A 14,215-nucleotide genomic window follows, 5' to 3' on the forward strand; every position below is an offset into this window, starting at 1 on the left:
CAGACCAGTCTGAATTCTGCATCTTTTGGTACCTTCTTCCATCAGAATGAAGGTGCCCTCACCTGAGCGAATGCATAAAGCCTGGGACACCTGCTATAGCAGTAGCAGCCCCAGGGTATACCAAAGTTGGCCCTTCTGCCCAGGGAATGAGGAGAGAAAATATCTTGTGAATCAGTACAGGTCATAATATGCCTTCTACTGAAAAGATTACTCTCTTCAATAGAGGCAGCCTAATGGTAACCTTGCTGAACTTGTAAAAGTCATTGGAGGGCCGGGCCCTTTTACACCCCACTTTGACCTCCTGATTTGATGTCACCTGCACATGTAATGGAGCTTCTGTCTTCTGTTTTTCTATTGTCATTACAGTAGTTCACCGCCTACTTCCTCTGCCACAAACCCGTCAGTGCCATCCTTGTGACCCTGTGCACACCGCCTTACCCGTCTGAGTGGTGGTGATGACAGCAGTACTGACCTCACAAGGTCCTTCTGTGAATTCAATGAGATCTTTTTTACAAGAAAATATTGGGAATAATCCATTTTTACAAGAAAATATTGGAAATAATGCCATCCTAGCACTTAACATACAGATTCTCAGTGAATGGCAGCTCTTCACTATCACTGTTTCCCCACTAATAAAATTAGTTTAAGGTAGTCCCAGCCTGGCCAGACCTGGAACACTTGCTGGGCCACCTTCAAAACTCTGGCCCAAAATGGAACCCTCTCCATCCATAGCCTCATCGTACACACATTCCTGAGTCTGACTGGCATTGAAAGGAAAAAGGGAGGGGAAAAAATGTTGCTATTAGAGGAAAACATTTTACATACATATATAAAATAAAATATAAGTGCCATAAAAACAATCATACTAATCATCTGTCTAGCCCCAGAAGTACCTTGTAGGCAGATGCTCTCTTTGCACCTTTCTCACCTCCTGTCTCCAGCTGGGAAAGTATCAGAATATGTCATTAGGGATTATCTTCCAGAACCTTGTTACTATCTCTGCAAAATTAGTAGACCCCCTGTTCTGGCTGCCTCAGATTCCTCTAAGTCTCTCTGATGAGATCTGGCTTCTGGTCTGAGGGACTCTCCTCTTAGAGGAGTCAGTGGGGCTTAACTTTGGGTGATCCTTATAGAGGGAGGTGGCCTGGCCCACGTGGGTCTTCAGTGTAATCTGAATCACACCCGAAGCAAACCAGAACATGGTGGGAATTAATGCAGAGGGATACAGGAAAATGTGACCTCCCAGAGAAAGATAAAACAACTTCTCCCTCCCATGATCCAACTCTCCAAGTATCTTGTCAGTACCACTGATCCCACACTTATCATGGTCTGCTTTATAAGCCTAAATACTTTCTAATGTATTGATCCAACTTCCTTCCCCAAGATTCTGATCTCTTGTCCAGGCTCAGATCTTGTTATTCAACACTGCACCACTCACAGAACCAAGACACCTTCTACGCAGTGGGTAGATACTGGTCACTGGCTAAGTCATGAAGAAACAAGATCTCTATCAGCAACAAAATTATGTCTATTATAGATGTAAAGATATCTGTGGGTATATTTGTACACACATTAAAATTTAATATGTGGAGATCCACTAATTTGGATCATCTTTTTTCCCCAGTTTTACCGAGGTTATGATTAACAAATAAAAGATTATTTATATTTAATGTGTACTAGGTGATATTGTGATATACCTGTGTAATGATTGCCACAAGCTACTATATATCCATCACCTCTTACGGTTACCATTGTGTGTGTGTGTGTGTGTGTGTGTGTGTGTGTATAATGTTTTTTAAAGTGGTCACAAGTTGGGTTTGAGTTTGCCATGGCGTATTTTATGTGTTGCTAACATAAACAATGTCTGTTAATTTTTTAAGTTATGTATATTAACATGAGAATGTTTAGAGATAATTTTTAAAACACCCTGTTTTCAAGTTCTTCAACCACTCAAGGAGTATTTATAAACAATTGAAATGCTGCTTGTTTATTATCAATTGAGAAGCTAATCATTTAGTCATAAATCGGGGTGCTGGTCGCTCACCCCAGCATCCAGCCTCGTGAATACTAGATGCTCTTTTTCCTGTTAGTACCGATGAGAGAGGTTTTGCTGCAAAACCAATTAAACCTGTAGAAAGATGACATTCCCTCATTTGCTTTTACGACAGAGATATTTGGTTGTCCTCCCGGCTCCTGAGTGGGCCTTTTCTGGCAGTAGAAAGGCAAAGAGCAGCCATGCAAATAAAGAGGATGAGGAGGGTAGGAAAACATGACCAATGAGAGGGTGACAAGAGAAATGGTCTGTTAAAGGAGGGATGACGGGATGGGTACCGTTACTGTCCTGTGGGTTCAATCCAGAAGTTACATTTGGTCTGTGAACAGAAAATCCATGTTTTCACATAACCTGAGTATATCCTCTCTAATATTTCCTGCCGAGACCTAGAATTTCAAGACATAGCATGGAGCTTCTCTAAAATGACAGAATTCTCACTTTAAATTTTTCCAGTGAAATGTTGTGATTGAAAAAAATCCCATCCTGGTCTTTTATTCTACTCCAGAAGAAGAATAAGGAAAGAAAAAAAAAAAAAAGCCGTGCTAATTACCCATTTCTAGGGTAATTAGTACTTGAGAAAGATCACGATGAAAGTACTATGAGAACCTTGTTTATCCCCTCATTTTACTGTGAGATACAAAAATGACAGAAATCCTAGCTGGCCATCATACTACTCCCCCAAAAGTTTGTCAAAAAGGTATCTTGCAGATCCTGTCAGCCTCAGAAGAGAGAGTAGACCAAAAAGGAAGTCTTGCCATGCTATGTTTAAGGCCTTTGCGAATCCTTAGAACTCATTGGGAGTTTTTCACACTTTTTAGAAGGTCCAGCCAGATGTTCCCTGCTTGCTTCTGCATGTTGTTCAGAATGGGAAGCAGGGCCTCCCCTTTGCACAGATCCTGGGGGAGCAATTCATGGAGAATCTAAGAGTTCTGTCTCCCAGCATTGCCAGGAAAAAGTGGCTGCCAAGATGCTGTTAGTAATTAAGGACTTGGCAGCCGAGGGCTGCCTATAAGCACATCCTAGTTACTGTAACTTCCAGGTAGAACAAGAGAAACTCCTTTAGGCCTAAGTGGGACTGGGACATGTTCACAGTCACGTTACTGCACCTCCCCCCACACTATGCACGTGCGCACCCCCCCCCACAGCTGTCATTGGCACTCAAGAAATGAAGTAGGCTCTGGCCACCTGGACACATGCGTTCCCAAGCCCAACACCCATTAGCTCCACAGTAATTTAGTAAGGTGGTTGGTAAGCAGTGTTAAGACCCCAAATTTATGTTCACTGATGCTTTGGATAATGGAAACATGCTTATTAAGGATCTTTGGCAAAAGATTTTCCTGGGTAATTAGCAAACATCTTAATTATACACTTGGACTTGAAGCTTGTGCTAATCTTAAAGTATAAAAATGATGCAAATTAGACAAAGAGAAAAGGATTAGAAGGGAAGCCGTGTAGTGTAACTCCATTACTAAAGTATAATAACTTGTTCAAGTTTATTAAAATTTGAGTTTGAAATAATTCAACATTTATTGAGTACCCATAAGCATCATCGAGAGGATGTTATAGGAACACATAAGACACTATTACCAACTTTTAGGAGCTTTCATTTTAGAAAACAGCATGTATTAGAAGAGCAGCATAAAATTTTCCAGTGTTTTAGAAAGGCTACTTTGAGTAATAAAAGTGTAATTAATTATGTAACTCCCTGTACTTTTAGAAAAGATATTGGACGAATATACATGCTGCAAAATGTGCACACTGAAAATATTACCCTGAGCTATTTAAATAAATATGGAGTATTACTCGATTCCAAGTGTGTCCCACATATGTTAACAAAATCACAGGGTAAAGTTAAATATACCTGAAATACCAAACAGAATGTTGATAATCTGCTCACTAGCTTATGCTACAGGACATAGTCTTGTGGATAAGTGCTAGAGAAAACCTTAGGCTCTCTTCTTTTTGATATTTCATGGCATTGACCTTAAATCAGCCAGGAGAATAAACACAGCATGATAGACCTAAGGCCTAAAACAAATATGAGTTTTATAATTAATTTGCAAGCAAATATCACTTTTAATAAAAGTTGAAAATATAACCCTTGGCTATTCCTAGTCAATCAAATTATGGTTATCATCAGATGTAGTCTTAAAATGAATGAGGACATTTTAATGAACCGGAATATTTTAAATATTTGCAAAATTTTGGAAAGAATGGAAGTACTGTTGAAATATTATATCAAAAAAGTAAGAAAAATATTTTTTCAGATGTTAGTAATAATTTCTAACATGGTTTTATTTTTCTTTCCCCAGTTAGCCCTCTGCAAGATAGGAGAGGGAAGCCCCATCATCTCCATTTTTCAGATGACTCAGTTGAGGCTTAGAGAAAAGTTTATGTGACATAGGCCGTTTGAAATGTCTGATTCCCCAAATGATCACTATATGCTCTTGGTGAGGCAATTGGCTGATTTCTTAGTGGTCTCTCACTCATCTAATCCTCAGAAGCATCTGAGTTCTCCACTGTAAGCTCAGCACCCCTGGGCAGACCTCGTTTGCAGCTTCCCATTTGCATATGTGACTATGACACATTTGCTTTTCATTGAAGCAATTCTGAAAAATCAGATTTTTCTGACACATATCTTTTATTGAAGGAGACAGTCTATAAAGAAGTGAAATGATTTAAAATGACTGTTTTAAAATTGTTCTGCTAATTTTAAACTCCTTAAGGATAGGAATTATATCTTTTAAGCCCAGTTCCACTATTTAATGGATGTGTGGCAGATAGATCTGTCATTGGCCAGTGACTTGTCTTATACCTAAATCGTGTTTCTGTAATGAATGTGGTCAATATTAATGGCCACAGTTGTAATCATGAATGATTGTTTTTTACAATCAAGTTAATTAGTGTGGCATATTTCTAGTTTACATTAAATTTGTATTCTAGAAGTCCCTTATGTGTTAGAACTAAGTAGAAGGTAGCTGGTCTTTGAAGAATTTTGAAATAAAGTATTTAGTAAAATTGGAAACCTTGCATTTGCAAATAAGTTATCACCATAGCTCTAAGTTTAGTTTGGCATTTCTAAGCTTCTTTCCTTTTTATCCATTCAGTCATCCATCCATCTTCCTGGTTATCTGTCCATCTCTCCATCCACCCCCATGCAGCTGCGTCCACCCCCCAGTTCTCCCATCTGCCTTCTAGTCTCCCTTCCACCTCCCCAGTCTTTCATTTCTCATTGTCTGTTTCAAAAGCCCTTGAAGGAAATGAGAAAGAAAAACAGTTGTTATTAAACTTAATACTGACCCTTTGGTTTTCATTAAAATGACCACATTATATTCATTGTCCAAAATTTGGCACTCCTAAGAGTAAACAGGGTGCTTCTGGTAATCATGCTGAGAAAACCAGCATAAACCAGGACTGTTCTCAGCAAATCAGAACATAAGGTCACTTGTACGTAATATGTTCTCCTAAAAATCTAAAGTAGGATTCCATTATAGTATTGTATTTTTTTATTTCTAGATTATATGATAAGTGAATGGTTTATATCAAAAATAGTGAGACAGGTTTTTAAAGATTTTATATGGGTGTATTGGTGTAACTTAAACCTGATTTTTTGTAGCATTAATTCCTGTACATATAGTAGCTAGCTCTCTCATTTGAAATCATCCAGATACTTAATTTATTCCCTTTTGTTGCCTTGCTTTGGGATTAATTGCTGTTCCATTAATTCAGTGGAAATCTGCACATCCCCGTCTCCAAGTGCAACATTTACCCAGAGGCCAGAGGGCTGTAAACGAGGAGGGACACCCAGGCTTTGTGTTTCAGGGCTTCTCAGTACAGCTGGGGACGTAGCCCCAGCAGCATTTACACGAAATAAGTGCAGAAGCCAGCAATCGCACATGGACCAGAACAGGAAACGTGGTAGAGAGGCACCAAGAAGAACTAGTAAAGGGGCCAGGGAGAGCTAATTAGAGGGAGCAGAGACAGCACTGGAATCGTAAGACCCATTCTGGCACTTGTTGGCAACTCACTGGTGGGTAATAGCGGGAATTACTGGTTTCTGTAAGATTTAACTGCGGCATATGTAACTCACTGGCATACAAAATAATTTTCCTTCCTCTGAACTCCCATCTCTATCATGTGTTAACTGTGTGATCTTAGATTTCTTAACCCTCTGGTCTGTTTCCTTATAGAATAAGAATCTTAATAGTACCTATTCATAAAATTGCTAAATTGCTTAATGGATAGGAAATAGGACTGTGCCTGGTATTAGAAAAATACTGACAAGGGACTATTTCTGTTAGTGTGGCAAGACCTCTTTCAAAGAAAGTCATCAGTTTAAGTCAGTGTTTAATTGTAACTTACCTCGTGTGATGTATCCCCAACATAATCTTAATTTACCCTTATTGTTTATAATTTTTTACAGCACGAAAGTCAAAGAAGTTGGGCAAGTTGAAAGGTATTCACGAGGAACAGTCCCAGCAGCAGCAACCCCCACCCCCGCCCCCACAGAGCCCCGAGGAAGGGACGACGTACATCCCTCCCGCAAAAGAGCCCTCAGTCAACACAGCGCTGGTCCCTCAGCTCTCCACGATCTCACGAGCACTCACGCCTTCCCCTGTTATGATCCTTGAGAACATCGAGCCTGAGATTGTGTATGCAGGCTATGACAGCTCAAAACCAGACACCGCTGAGAACCTGCTCTCCACTCTAAACCGCTTAGCAGGCAAACAGATGATCCAAGTTGTGAAGTGGGCGAAGGTACTTCCAGGTAGGAACGTCTCTCCTGTCACAGTCTGCATCCCGAACTAGAGAAGTCAGGGCAACCGATTTCGCCATCTCCAACAGTGCAGTTGGAGTTAGCTCCCCGTTTAATCCTCACACCATATTTTTCCATCAGTATCAAATTAATCGAGTGTGTAGGGAAACTGTTCACATGCTCATTTCTCCTGAGATGTTAGGGCTACAGGTTCTGTTGTTGATACACATTTCTTGTGTTGATGATTGAAAGGGGACATTTCAGACCCAAAATATTCATAAGGTCAAATACATTCTGTTTGTGAGAACGCAGTGAGCCCATTATCAGCATCGTATGACCAGGGCCAATCTTAGCGCAGACAAGGCAACAAAGACCTACCGAGTAAGTGGTATGAGACCCTGAAAGATTGTTCTTTCTGAAAACGTCATCTTACCTCCAGCACCCTTTAAATTGTCCTTGAAATTCCTACTTTAGTCATTTTTTGTGCTCTAGAATTTTATTAATAAGGCCCCTATTAATCTACAGAAACATCACTTAGAATGGCTATCCCACTGTCCCAGTCCATTAATCAAAGCAGTTTCTTGGATTACCTGTGGTCAGCCAGGGCCCTAAGAGAAAAGACTGGGGAAGGCTCCGATAGTTGTTCCTTTGAAGAGGAGCTTGCCCAGGTAAAACTCTACAAATGGAAGAATACCATGTTGCCCCTGGGAATACAGGCGATGAGAAAAGGAACAAAAGAAGAGCTATCAGAGGCCCACACCAGACTGTGGGACAGGGCAGGAAAGGGGCCAAGGACGCTCATTCTACTCTACAACTTTATCAGAGTCCGGTATTACCCCCAGAAGAAAAGAAACAAGGAATGATATTTTTTCAACCACCCCAAATTCATGAAAATTAAAATCTTCCACCATGATAGCGGATATGCAGGAGTTAATTATTAAAATATTCTTTAGTTTAATATTATTGTTAGTAGAATGAAGCAAGTTTTACAGGTTAATATAAATTCCTCCAGTCTAACCACGGGTTTTAGACGTTACCCACAATGAAACTGCCTGAGCTCCCTGGTTTTATTTGTCACCCTCATTGAAAATTTAAGGTGCATTTAGAATGAAATGTTGAATAGGGCTATGCCCAGGGTGGGTGCTCCTTAAATGACTATTGCACTAAATTAAGTCTGTTAGAGACAGGTGACTGTGTAGGGTTGCCTTAAGAAGCTTCTTCCTGGAATGTACTTAAATGCTAAGTGTATTTCTGTGATTAATTGTTCTGTTCTTCAGGATTTAGAAACCTGCCTCTTGAGGACCAAATTACCCTAATCCAGTATTCTTGGATGTGTCTATCATCATTTGCCTTGAGCTGGAGATCGTACAAACATACAAACAGCCAATTTCTCTATTTTGCGCCAGACCTAGTCTTTAATGAGTAAGTACCTATTAATTAGCCTTCATAAAATAAACTGCAGAGTTATTTGTTAATGCTTTTTTTGTGATTTCTAAATATAAATCACATGTATATTTGTGAAAGAATCCACTGACACATAGCATTTTTAAGAGGAAAAAAAATCCTATCATTTAAGGATTTAAAAATTCCTTTTTGCAGAATTACTATGCACATGTCTGAGTATATATAAATCAGTATATATAGATCTCATATAATAGTATGTGGGAATTGTCCCAAAAGAAAGATGATCCAGTTGGCTCTAAAAACTTGACTGGTACAATGCCACGATTAATAGAAAACAGTCTCTTCTGGTATCTACTCCATTTGAGAGGACTCTCTAGTTTCTAGGAAATGGGAATGTATGAAGCGCCAGTTTTAGCACGCATTCATATAGTCGTTCTATTGTTAACAGTATACAGCTGCTCAATGTGTTTTCATGACACTCATAATTACCATTCTTTGAAATCATAAAAAAAAAGCCAAAAATGCTTCTCTGTAGTGAAACATCTTTGGTATTATGATGCATTTTAAAAGATCAAAAGAATTGTAAGAGAGATTTCTTTGGCCATGAATCCCTTCCTACGTTAAGTTTACATTAGTACATTTCATTTACGTTTATCTCCACCAGTGCTTCTTTGTAATTGTTGGGTCAAGAAACACCTAATATAAAAAAGGAACATTTGAATTATGATAGGAACCACAGCCATATTCTATCAGATGTCTCTCTCTAGGTAGGAAAATAGGGGTTTTCAGTAAGGAAGGAAGCAGATAAGAAATAGATTGATAATACAAGACAGAAAAGCAATGCAAAAGATTAGAAGTGGACTCATAGTGCCAAGATACCTAAATGGTACCGTAGCAATTTCCCTACAAAGTCCAGTTCACCCCAATACAGTAGGACACAAAGACTGTTTTATTCCAATATAAATTAGGAACATCAGTTGTTTGTTCTCAAGGTGACTCTTCTTTCGGCAATTAGTCAGAAAGAATAATTCTACTGCATAATTTTTCACCAAAAGCATGAAGTGAGGCCAAACAACTGACATGCACATTTTCATCTACTTGTTTTCCTCATTAATCAGCTGATATTATTAAATAGGAAGCCTGTTTTCAAATATGGTCTATAAACCAAAAGAAAAACATGTTCCTTGTTTTAAAAGTGTGGGTAAACAAGAATCTCTATTCCATGCCATCCAGCATGTCTCCATTTGATTTTAACTGGAGATTTAAATGATCTGTTTGGTCTTACTGAGTACATCTATTAATTTTTCCCATAAAATACATACAACATAAATATTTTCCGTTTGAGCCATTTTTAAGTGTACAGTTCAGTGGCATTAATCACATTCACACTGCTGTGCAACCTTCCCCACCATCCATCTCCCAGACTTCTTCATCGTCCCAGACAGAAACTTTGAACCCCTCAAACAAGAACTCCACAGTCTCCCCTCCCCCGAACACCTGATAACCTCTAACGCATGGCTTTGCCTAGTCTAGGTAATTCAACCAAGTAGAGTCATATGATATCTATCCTTTTGTGTCTGGCTTATTTCACTGAAGCATAAGGTTTTCAAGGCTCATTCTTACTGTACCGTGTATCAGAATTTCATTTTATGGCAGAATGATATTCCAATATATGTACCTAGGATCGATGCTCACCGTTTGCAGATTCTGTATTTGTGAATCGACCTTCTGGCTACATTTATTTGTAACCCCAGAGTGAACACACACGGCACTTCCATAGTCCTTCGCAGATGTGCCCAGAGCAGCAATAAATTTGCGACCCACCCCATGTGTACATTTCAGCCGAGACTCTCTGCCTTTATGTTTCGGCTCTCATACTGTGAACAAGTGGCCTTTTCATGGTCTATTTAGTACCACGTTTTTTGCATTTTTGTGTTTTTTGTTGGTGATTTCACTGTTTAAAGTGACCTCTAAGCAGAGTGCTGAGGTGCTATCTGGTGTTCCTAAAGCAGGAAGTCTGACGTTCCTTAGGGGAAAAAAATACAGGTCTTAGATAAGCGTCTTTCAGGCATGAGTTATAGTGTTGTTGGCTGTAAGTTCAATGCTAATGAATCAGGTATATATCTATTAATAAGGTGCCCTTAAGCAGAAATACACATACAACAGAATTATGTATATAGATCAGGCGATGAAAGTGATCAGTGGCTCTCGAGAACCCAACCCTGTATTTCCCTTAGGAGGAAGAGTTCAGTATTCACGGATTCTGTTTGCTGCAACTTTATAAAATATAACTACCTTATTTATCTTTACCAAGTAAAGAGCTTTGATCACATTTTGTTTATTCATTCATCTGTCAATAGACACTTGGGTTATTTCCACCTCTGGCTATTGTAAATAACGTTGCTATAAACATTCGTATGCTAATATCTGTTTGAATCCCAGCTTTCATTTCTTTTTGGTGTATATGTAGGAGTAGAATCTCTGAAGCATACTGTAATTCTGCATTCAACTTTTGAGGAACCACCATACTCTTTTCCACAGCACTTGTGCTATTATTGTACATTCCCACCAGCAAAGCAACAGTAGTTACAAGAGTTCAGTTTCACCACATCCTTGCTAACACTTATTTTCTGTTTAGGGCTTTTTCTTTTTTTCTTTTTTTTAAGATTTACTTATTTATTTGGCAGGGAGGGAGGGAAGTAGGGAGAGAAATAGGGGAGGGCCAGAGGGAAAGGGGGAGAGAGACTCTCAAGCAGACTCCCCGCTAAGCGCAGAGCCAAACACAGGGCTCCACGCCAGCACCCTGAGATCTTAACCTGAGCCAAAATCAAGAGTCGGATGGTTAACCAAATGAGCCACCCAGGAGGCCCTAGGTTTTTTGTTTTTAATAGCTACCCTAGTAGGTACAAAATGTTTGGGGATGGGTTTTTTTTGTTTGTTTGTTTTTTGGGTTTTTTTTTTGGTTTTGAAATATATTTGATATATAATATTGTGTGAATTTAAGGTGTACATGTTGATTTTCGATATTTATATATTGTAATATGATTGCCATTGTAGCTGGTACTTAGCATTCTGTCAAGTCCCATGATTGTCATTTCTTTCTCCTGGTAAGAGTAATTAAGATCTAGTCCATTAGCAAGATTGACAATTATAATAAAATATTTCATATATTCCCTATACTGTATATTAAGTCTGCCGAACTTGTCTACTCGTTGCTAGTTTGTACCCTTAAAACCACACCTCTTCTTTCTCCTCCTTTCACCCTGTAGTAACCACTGTTGTGATCTATTTTTACCAGTTAGCCTTTTTGAGATTCCACATGTAAGTGGTATCATACAGCATCTGTCTTTCTCTGATTTATCTCTTAGGAGCTGTGAAGTCCTTTCTCATTGTGGTTTTGATTTGCATTTCCCTAATGACTAATGATGTTGGGCCTCCATTCACGAGCTTATTGGCCATTTGTAGATCTTCTTCAGAGAAATGTCTGTTCAAGTCCTTTGATCATTTTTAATTGGATTGTTTGTCTTTTTGTTCTGGAGTTGTAGGAGTTCTTTATATACTCTGGATATTAAACCCTTATCAGAGATGTGTTTTGTATACTTTTCCCATTCTGTGTGCTGTCTTTTCACTCTTGATAGTATTCCTTGAGGCATTTAAAATTAGAGTTTTTGATTTTAATGAAGTGCAGTTTATTTTTTTTTCTTTTGTTGCCTATGCTTTCAGTGTACTCTATTAGTTCTTAATTATATGCACATATCCGAATATATACATTCTCGAAACAGTACAAAAGTGTTAGAATCATTTTTAACAAATGAGATTTAGGAGAAAGCAGCTTATATTTGAAGCCTAAATTAACATGATTGAAAGGTTTGGGAAATAAATAAGAAACCAAAGATAGAAAAGGCCATACACACTTTGTGTACATTTTCCTATGTAAAAAAATACTAATACAGATAAAGCAGAAGCACAATAATGGCTTTCTAATGTTATAGTTAAATGTTATGATATTATATAATTATTAGAATGAAAGTTTTATCTTGACCTTAACCTCACCCTAGAGTTCTGTAGGTTTCTCTCAACTAGAAAGAATAGGGCAGAGCTTGTTTTTCAAAGTTGAGAAAGAAGAGAACCTACTTCCAGAAAACATCTGGAAATGATATAAAGCCTTTTGATCAAATCACACCGACAAAAAGAGCTTGATCAGTAGTTCTGTTATCGGATGCTATCACAGACCCTGTATCTGTCCCTAGCAGAAACTACTAAGTTAGAGAGGATAGCCTGCAGCTAGGGTCTGCATGCACACGCAGGCTTCGTCCTGCATTTATTGAAGGAATATTTGCTAACTGTTGCCAGCGTTCTGAACAGTACCTTCAGAACAGGGGAAAAATGTATAGACAATCCCTGGCTCATGGAACATACGGTCCAATCAGGGAGACAGATCTTGATCTGAGGATCCGAAAATCATGATTATAAGTATTAAAAGGACAAGCGCTTTGGGGACAGTTAATGGGAGGGATTGCTCTAGTCGGGAAAGCTTCCTTCGTATTGCTTAAACTAGTGTCACCCAGGTGGAGGGAGTACTGGAGGAGGGATGCTGATGGAGGCTGACGGCCCAGCATGTGCAAACCCAGCAGCAGGAAGGAACTCCGTGCAGAGCTGTGTAGTGATGGGACATGGAGAGAAATGCCAAGATGTTAAAAGGCAAAATCTATGGGAATTGCTGGTGGTCAGATTCAGGTAGAGAATGGAGGGGGAGGAGAAGTGGGTGTCTAGGAAGACTTCCAGGCCTCTGCCTTAAGTGCCAGGTAGGATATGGTGTCACTGCCTGGGAAAAGGGAGCAAAGGTAGAGGACCAGAGTTCGGAAGGGAAGAGGAAGGGATAGTGTGAGGCCAGTCTTAAAATTGAATTGCCTTTCAAATATTATTCAAGGAAAGATAGTAAATAAGGAGTTATTATCCACACCTGAAGCTTAGAGAGAGGTCCCAGCTGAAGATACAAATTCTGAGCTCACTTTAGAAGTGGTAAAGGACACAAGACAGGAGAGATCCCAAGGAAAGAGAGGGTTCCCTGAAAGAAAGTGTGGCTACCAGCCTTAAAAGCCATGTGAGCCCAGCGGGTGGTGAACCAGAAAGCGGGAGGGACACCTCCCGCTTGCCTGCCAGCACCTTTCACATTCTTGTCTGCTCAACGTGTCCCTGGACTTTCCCTCAGCCAGTACCCTTCCAAGAGTGCAAGGAAGTAACGTACGCTGTTTGGTGGCAGGTAGATCCACTCTTGTGGGATCCTCCCTTGCTCTCCCGCCAACCTCCACGGCTCAGGCCACCTCTCACTTGCACCCGCAGTTCTTGGGTGTCTGTATCCCTACTTTGTTTCCCTCGTACCTCTTTGTTGAAATCACGAGCTCTGTCGTAATCAGTTTTTAATTTCCAGCACCTGGCATGGTGTCCAAGGCAAAGGAGGAACTCTAAATATTTGCTGAATGAATGAATTATTGACCAAATGAAGCAAAAAATCAATTAGGCTAGAAGATGCTTTCTAAGTTATCATTGCTAATTATGAGGATGACGTTTATGATAAAGAAGTGTGATAGGGGATGCAGTTTTCATACCAAAAGCTTTGCTATATTTAAAACCGTGACCAAAACTTCACTAGTTGATTCTTTGTGTTTGCCTTCTCCTGTGAAACAGATCTGAAAGTTCCCAAAGATCTTATCCTCATGCTGTGTACTGGCTTTATTGGAGTTGGAGGAAAGGTGGGGAGCAGGGAATAATTAAGGAAAACATTCTTTCCTATCTTTTTTTATTAAACATTGGGGTGAAGATATGAGTTAATACTTTAAATTAGCATAGAACTTTTCTTATTATAAATGTGAAACTTTTCAAATATGTATTAAATGATTAATTATTCAATTGTACCTTGAAACAGCTTATCATATATTGCTACAGATCGCTGTAAGTATTCAAATTTCTTATCAATTCAGTACACATATTAAAACTGCCAT

At 39.3% G+C, this 14,215-nt stretch overlaps 1 protein-coding gene across 1 annotated transcript in view; it reads left to right on the forward strand.

Moving 5' to 3' along the window:
* Positions 1–14,215, forward strand: part of NR3C2 (nuclear receptor subfamily 3 group C member 2) — a 330,198-nt gene that overhangs the window by 256,460 nt on the left and 59,523 nt on the right. The window contains exons 5-6 of the mRNA XM_032855551.1: positions 6,477–6,821; positions 8,087–8,231. Of these exons, the coding sequence (XP_032711442.1) occupies positions 6,477–6,821; positions 8,087–8,231 (490 nt within the window). The remainder of the gene's footprint in view (positions 1–6,476; positions 6,822–8,086; positions 8,232–14,215) is intronic.

Source organism: Lontra canadensis, unplaced genomic scaffold (genome assembly GCF_010015895.1).
Source record: "Lontra canadensis isolate GAN:19392208 unplaced genomic scaffold, GSC_riverotter_1.0 scaffold10, whole genome shotgun sequence".
Classification (NCBI taxonomy): domain Eukaryota; kingdom Metazoa; phylum Chordata; class Mammalia; order Carnivora; family Mustelidae; genus Lontra; species Lontra canadensis.